The sequence below is a fragment of the Neomonachus schauinslandi genome, chromosome 6 (genome assembly GCF_002201575.2).
Source record: "Neomonachus schauinslandi chromosome 6, ASM220157v2, whole genome shotgun sequence".
In the NCBI taxonomy this organism is placed as follows: Eukaryota; Metazoa; Chordata; class Mammalia; order Carnivora; family Phocidae; genus Neomonachus; species Neomonachus schauinslandi.
In genome coordinates, this window is record NC_058408.1 from 135,630,868 (window position 1) to 135,639,001 (window position 8,134).

The 8,134-nt window shown below is 33.4% G+C and overlaps 1 protein-coding gene across 2 annotated transcripts in view; it reads left to right on the forward strand.

The window, feature by feature from the left end:
• SHOC2 (SHOC2 leucine rich repeat scaffold protein) overlaps positions 1–7,566 on the forward strand; it is a 92,005-nt gene extending 84,439 nt beyond the window's left edge. For both annotated transcript variants that reach the window (XM_021699888.2, XM_021699887.2), the window contains exons 6-9: positions 1,136–1,258; positions 3,313–3,450; positions 3,778–3,895; positions 5,463–7,566. In XM_021699888.2, the coding sequence (XP_021555563.1) occupies positions 1,136–1,258; positions 3,313–3,450; positions 3,778–3,895; positions 5,463–5,671 (588 nt within the window). In that variant the 3' untranslated portion in view covers positions 5,672–7,566. The remainder of the gene's footprint in view (positions 1–1,135; positions 1,259–3,312; positions 3,451–3,777; positions 3,896–5,462) is intronic.
• The last annotated feature ends 568 nt before the right edge of the window (positions 7,567–8,134 follow it).

Sequence of the window (8,134 nt, forward strand, 5' to 3'; positions counted from 1 at the left end):
CAAGTAATCCATGCATATTGCAGAAAAATTTAAAAATACAGATTAACAAAAAGGACATAAGATAATCCTACCACTTGAGAGCTAGCATCACTGTTAACACATTGGCATACATCAGGGGTACTGATGGTTGTGGTCCTCTGTTGGTACAAATAGCCCCAACAAATACAGTGTGGTAAGAGTTGTTATCGATGAAAATGTATTTTATATGTAGATTTGAAAAAGCAGGAAGAAAAATAGTGAATCACTGGCATATATTTCACATTTTTTTCTGCATGTAGCTAGCTATGTCTAATTTTTTTTTAAAAGATTTTACTTATTTGACAGAGAGAGAGAGACAGCGAGAGAGGGAACACAAACAGGGGGAGCGGAAGAGGGAGAAGCAGGCTTCCCATGGAGCAGGGAGCCCGATGAGGGGCTCGATCCCAGGACCCTGGGATCATGACCTGAGCCGAAGGCAGATGCTTAACGACTGAGCCACCCAGGCGCCCCAGCTATATCTAATTTTTAAACAAAATTAGGATCACACTGTTTCATCATCTGTTTTTATTCAATGAGAAATGTATTTTTGCCGTCTCACAAATTTTTAAAGTAAAATTGTGGATACTACCAATTAGCGTTTTAATGATTTAATTTGCTATCTTCTTAAGACTTTTTCCTTTCGTACTTTATTGCTCAGCGTCTCTAGAATTGCTGAGCTTATCTGGTTTCCTCATGGGCTGTAATTCAGTGTTTCTTCTTCCCTTGTGCTCACGAGCATCCACATTTTATTGTGTGATTTCTGTATATTATTGTGAAATGGGGAAAACCTATTTTTCACTGGGACCTTTGAAATCTCAAATGTTGGTCTATATAGTGTATTTTTCCATATCCAATACAGATAATCACATAGGGAACAAACTTCCAAATTAACCTCAAAATAAAAAGGTTAAACTATGAAGGCTTAGATTTTTCATTGCTTTTTAATTTTTTCTTTATTTGGATATCAAAAAGGGGAATAAGGTTTTATGTTTAAGAATTTTCTTTCCACAGGGGAGGTGTGTGTGTATATGTGTGTATATATATATATATATATATATATATATGGAGCTTTGTTTTTGTGGTTCTACCGTGGTTACTTCTTTTTTGTCTTTGCCAGGACAATCAGTTGACATCACTTCCCTTGGATTTTGGAACTTGGACCAGTATGGTAGAATTGAATTTAGCGACCAATCAGCTCACAAAGATTCCTGAGGATGTGTCTGGTCTTGTTTCTCTTGAGGTGAGTATGAAAGCGCATTTATTTAGAACTCCTTAGACCCTTCTGCAGTTATCTTGCTTATAAAGTTTCCAGTTAAAATAAGCCATTTCTGTTGGGGGAAGATCATAATTAGAAATGTTGGAGCTCTCTCAAACATAACAACCGTATTAGGATGATGAGGTATTAACTTAATCTGGGCTCAGTGCTTCTGAATTGCTCTTGCCCACTAAAAGTTGGTAGGTTTGAGTGCTATAAAGTATCTTTGAAAGAAAAGGTCTTTAAAATTTAGCATCTTTTACTGCCTTCAGCTCAGGTCATGATCCCAGGGTCCTGGGATGGAGCCCCACATCGGGCTTCCTGCTCTGCGGGAAGCCTCCTTCTCCCTCTCCCACTCCCTCTGCTTGTGTTCCCTCTCTCTCTGTCTCTCTCTCTGTCAAATAAATAAATAAAATCTAAAAAAAAAAAAAATTAGCATCTTTTAGAACATAGTTTTTCCCTTTACTCTATTTAAGAATCCTGCACTTAATGTCTACCAGAATGATTATGGAGTCCTCAGACTGGCATTGAGGACCTTTTCTATGATTCTGGCCCACTTTTACATCCTAATTATCCATGTATGCTCTTATTTAACTAATTAGATTATTTTCTTTGTTTGAAATTTGTGCATATTTCTAGCCCTGTATACATTCAGTCTTCTGCTTTGTTTTAAAATTTTACTTATTTATTTGACAGAGAGAGGGAGAAGGGAGTACAAGCAGGGGGAGTGGGAGAGGGAGAAGCAGGCTTCCCACTGAGCAGGGAGCCCGATGTGGGGCTCGACCCCAGGACCCCGGGATCATGACCTGAGCCGAAGGCAGACACTTAACGACTGAGCCACCCAGGTGCCCCTGTACATTTAGTCTTATTGTTCTTAGTATCTAGAGTGCCCTCTTCTCATCCCTTTTTTTCCTTTTAAATTATTTTCCATAATTAATGATCTGTCTTATTGTCCCCTCCTTAGTCAAGGATGAATTCTCCTGCTTCTGAGTCCCTGGAATTTTCATCCTTTTGATGAAAAACCTTACTACTAATAAATATATATATATATTTTTAAAATTTCCTCTGTATCCATGTTTTTAAAAATATAATTTCTTTTTTAAAATTATTTTATTTAGTAAGGTAAAATAGTAAGGTGTAATGGTTAAAAAGCATGAATTTTGAAGCAAGACAGATCTGGGTACAATTCCACTTTTATCTCTATAGATTTAAACTTGACCAAGCTTTAGTTTCCTCAGCTGTGAAATGAAGATGATAGTATTTTCCTCAGAAGGTTGGAGTTAGGATTAAATGTGATAATGCACACAATGCATTTAGTGCCTTGCAAGTAGTAAACTCAGTAAATAATAGCTATTGATTTTTTTGGTCTTACTACATATGTTTATTTTATTATAGGTGGTATAACTTTGCGGGGGAAAAGGTGGGCATAAAACATTAGCCAGAACCTTATGTAGGTCTTCCCGTTCAGTGTTCTTTTCACTATCTCCATACCCATTATAGTCTCCCTACCCTCACCACCACCACCGTAATTTCTCTGAGAACAGGAACTATCTTTCTCAACTACCTTTTTCTCTCTTCAGTATATTAGAGGATGGCTTCCAATGTAATAAATATACCATAAATAATAACTATTATATATTGAAATAGGCAGTTTAGAAATTACCTCCCTAAAAATGATGGTTTGTAAGGGGTTTTGAATAAATAAGTGGTTTCCTATCAGATAAACATTTGTAACCACTCAGTATCAAAATACCATTAACTATATGAATTTTAGTGCAAGTAGTTAATTTTACATTTTTTTGTTATATGGGTAAAATTAAACTTTTGCTTTCATTAGTTTTGACTTAAATAGAATCTCTTTTATTTGCAATAGCTATGGTGACTTTTTTAAGAATAGTAAGTTAAATGTTATATAAGTGAACATTACTCTTAATATTCACTCTTTAGAAAATTAGCAGTTTAATAAATTGTAAGCCACACAATGGTAATACATAATTCCATTTCATGAGTTACCATACACTATCACTAATTTCTCTTAGGTTCTAATATTATCAAACAATCTTCTAAAGAAGCTTCCCCATGGTCTTGGAAACCTTAGGAAGTTAAGAGAATTGGATCTAGAGGAGAACAAATTGGAATCGCTGCCAAATGAAATTGCTTATCTTAAGGATTTACAGGTAAAACATTATCCTGATGATTTTGTAGTTATATGACTAAAGTTTTTAGGGTACATTCCAAACTGCACAATTTTCTTATGAATTTGATCTAATTCTTTAGAGATTTTTTATTATAGCATTAGGGCTGAGTTTTATGTTTATGTAACCTATCTGCTTTTCACTTGCTAACAAATGATACGCTTTGAAAGTAAAATTTATTGAGTGATTCTTACCTAATCTAATTTACCTATTAATTTATCTTATTAGTTTAGTAGATGTATTATTTTAAATTTATATCAGTAGTAGGAAATACATGTGTAACTATCTTTTATTTTGTTAATCTTTTAGAAATTAGTCTTGACAAACAACCAGTTGACCACCCTTCCCAGAGGCATTGGTCACCTTACCAATCTCACACATCTAGGCCTTGGAGAGAACCTACTCACTCATCTTCCTGAAGAAATTGGTATGAACCATTTGGATGCTTGACTCTGTACTAATTTGCTCTTGTGTGTTCAAGCAGTATTTCAGATAAATAGGACAGATCTGTTTTTGTCACCTGATATTACCTCAGAGTCAGGATTCTCTCTCTCTCTCTTTTTTTTTAAGTAGAGTACCAAGTAGTTGGTTGGTTGGATAGTTGGTTTTGGTTAGGTTTCCTCATGGGGTGTTAATATTGCATTTGAGAATATTTTAGCCTACTTCTATTTCCAATACGTTTAACTTTATTTCAGAAGAGTTATATTTCTTCCATTTAAAAATTACACAAGCTTGAATTAAGCTAATAATGTCTTATGCCAAAAGAACATTTCCTCATGAGGTTTTAGGATTAATTTTAATATTTGATTAAATTAATATTTGACAGTACTTTGAAATTTTCTAAGTGTTTCATACCCATTATTGCATATAATCAATGTGACTACCTTGAATTTTAGGCAGTGCAAGTTGTAACCCCATTTTACAAAGAGAATTGATCAAATGAGGTTACATTGTAGTTCTTAAATTAGTAATTCCATGTATTGTGTTCTTCCATCTATACCATGCTGTTTCAGAGGCCCTTTAGATTAGTGGTTAAGAATGGGTTTGGAGTTATAATGTAAATTATATTTTAATTTAAAAAAATGGTTTTGGGGTAAAATAGATATTTCAAAATCTGGCCATGCTGCTTATTGGCTTTATGGCTTTGGATAAGGTATGGAAACTCCCTAAGCTTCAAGTTTTCTACCTGTGTGAAGTAAGGATAATAGTAGTAACTTCTCATAGTTAAAATTTTAAACGTAAACATCCGTTGCCTTGGTAGCCATTATTTTCATTAGTCTTCTGCCTACCAGTATCAAATACTACAAATTTTGAAGTTTAAAAATTAGAAAACATGGGAGGCAACTTCATTTCTAGTATGTTTATTCATCTGGCCTCATGTGATTGCCGGAGACATTTGCCTAGAAAGTGTGAGTATCCTGAGACAGTCTAAGATAATTTTTTTAAAGATTATTACATAAGTTGATTTTTGGCTTATTGCCAAATATGTGTAACTCAGTGAAAGATTTATACCAAGTAACAAAAATCCTTCCACATGAGAAATTTATTTAATAAAAGAGATCATCACATTGTTTATCACAGGGAAGTGATTATAGGCACCGATTTACAATAAACTTACCTCTGGAGTTTTGAAAAAATACATACCAGTGCCAAGTTGTCCCAAACAGAATCTTTGGAGATGTAGCATGTGTATTTAAAAAATGCCTTCCAAACTTGAAAACTGACCATAAAGGAAGAAATTCCGAAATTATTTAGTTGGTATGGAACATGACCTGGACATCAGAGTTCTTTACATCAGCCCCACTTGATTTGAATATGCAGTAAAATTGAAGATCTGTGGTTGTAGAGTTTTAAAACTAAGAGAAGAGAGTAAGAGGAAATGTGTATTCAGTATATATAAGGCCCAGGATAGCATCATGCCCAATTGAACTTCTAGAATAGTAACTAATTTTTTAAAAAAATAGTAATTGATTTTATTTTATTTTTTTTAACAGGTACACTGGAGAACCTAGAAGAACTGTATTTGAATGACAACCCCAATCTACATAGCCTTCCCTTTGAGCTGGCTCTTTGCAGCAAGCTTTCAATCATGAGTATTGAGAACTGTCCACTCAGTCACCTTCCACCTCAGATTGTGGCTGGGGGTCCTTCTTTCATCATTCAGTTCCTAAAGATGCAGGGTCCATATCGTGCCATGGTCTGATACAAATCTGCTGGTCCCACACACTGTTCAAAAATAGACTGCCATTAATGTTTCATATCTATATCTGTATCTATTTATGTAGATATTGATATATTTGGCAGATTTATAAAGACTGCATTATGTGTTTCTGCTAATAGAGGAATCATAGCCATTTAGATTTTTTTTAATTCTGTACAAAAGGCTTATATAAGTTTTCTTTGCTGAACTTGATGGATGTTTTTCTGTTGTGTAATATGATATGCCAGTTTGCTAAAAACATTTGCCAACAAATTATGACGTTATTAAATTTAAGGGCCAGAGGTAGTATAGTTAGATATACTTTCTCTTAGCAAAAATAATGGATAATTTTGTTGCAATTTTTTATATACATTTTCCCCATACCAATTGTCAAATCATTGTAGTATTATAGGCCCTAAAGGTAGAATTTTTCTTTAACTTATTTTGAAATTTGAGATTTAAATTTTATATATTGTTTACAGTCAGAGTAAATCACTGTTTTTTGTTTTTTTTTCCTTTTGGTTTGATTTGCTCTGTTTTAATCAGTGAAATCTAGTTTATATCCTCTGCTAAAGAAGTTGCAGCAGCTGGTTTAAATATTAAAAGATACTTGCTTGTTGAAACAACTGGCAAGTGAAAAGATACAGTCAAAAATTCTAGAATTCTTTTAATTGTGTTTCTCTGATCAGTTGTAAAGCAAGATATCTGAAGTGAGTCTTTAGGTTGGGGGGAGGGTATTGAGACCTTTTCTAGTATAAATATCTTTTCTTAAGTTTGGGGGAACAGAAACTTGTAGTTTGGAAGAGTTTTCACTCCTGAAAGTTGCAGAATGACAAAAACTAACAGAATAATTTGGCAAAAAAAAAAGATACACATAAACACACACATTCTATATATGTATATACAATGCTATATAGATATGTATTTATTATATCATAGACTACAATAGGTAACTTTAAGGATTTCTCCCTAGCCTTGTACAATGAAATGAATGTTTTTCTTTGAACACTGCAATATATGTATGTTTCAAGGTTATTTAACAGTGTACTATGGTTTTATATCTTGACTTGCCTTGTACATCTTTCAGTTCTGGAATATCTGCGTCTAAGCACAATATCTTCACACTGTGCTATATTGCTGCTGAACTAAATGCACTTTTCCCCACATGTGGGGCACTGGCTTCAAACAATTCAGTTCAGTACCATTGATTTTAATCTCATCTTTCCTTTCTTGGTAGCTGTTAATACAATTATGGAAAAGAGGCACATTGTATAGAAGCCATTGATAGTTCAGTGGAAGTTCTGTAAGATGTGCATGTGCTATTTGATATGTTTTCATTTGCTTTACTGCTTTTAAGGCTAGCAGTACTGTAAGTGTGTGCCCCTTAGACAGTAATCTTACTTTTGGTGGTGTCATTCTAAGTCAGTTTAATTATTGGAAGAGACAGAGCAAGTGCATTCTAGATATCATCCTAAAAAACACTTCATTCATATAGTGAATATTATGTATAATTAAGTATTGCTGCTTGGTTTTCTTTTTTTTTTTTTTCTCCTCCATTTAAATGGGCATTGTGTTTTAAATAAAACCATTTTTGAATTGACGCTCTATTAAAATAGAAATTTGGAGTGTTTTGCTTTTTCTGGCACTCACAGTCAGGACTGAGTTTGAGGTAGAACCTGTATTCATAATTGGCAATTTTTTAAGGAGCAAGTAAGAAATGGAAGGCAGGTGAAGATATAAAACCCTAGAATGCTTAAATGTGCTGTAAAACTATTGTAGATGTCACTGGATTTTACCAAGTAATATCCTTTCTTCTTTTTTTCCATCTACTGTGGCTTTTCAGTTAAAATTTTGTTTATAAAAGGAATTTGTTTATTACAGCTCTATATACCTTTGTGTATGTGTGGTTTTTTAAAAACATTATATCCAGGTGTGTTTATATATAAAAATGATGGAACTTGAAGTTTCAAGGCAGTAACCTATTTTTTTTTTTTTTGAGAAAAAAAGGTGGTTGTTTCTTAAAAATGAAAATAGATTTGGTTTTTGAAACATTTTGGTTCCCCTACCTTCATTTATGTTAGTCTGCAACAGAAATGCAGAAGGATCACACTCTTACAAGTAATGTTACAGGCAAACCATATATAGCTGAGGACTATAAAATTTTTTTAAGAAGTATAAAACATTTGTCATTTTTATGGCTGCCATCTTGTAAGAGCCAATGAATTTCATGACTTCTAACAAGAAACTAAAATGGACTCTTAATCAAGATATTTAATATTTAAATAGTTTGAATATATTAAGGGATATTGTTCAGTGACTATATATGAGCTAATACTTTTCCTGAAACCAGTGGGACTAATTGGCATATCCAAACATTTTCCTTTCTCTTGAAATCAGGTTGAGTCGTTGCTCCATAAGGCTCAGTAAATTAAAAAAAAAAAAAAAAAGGAATGTTATAGAACGTTA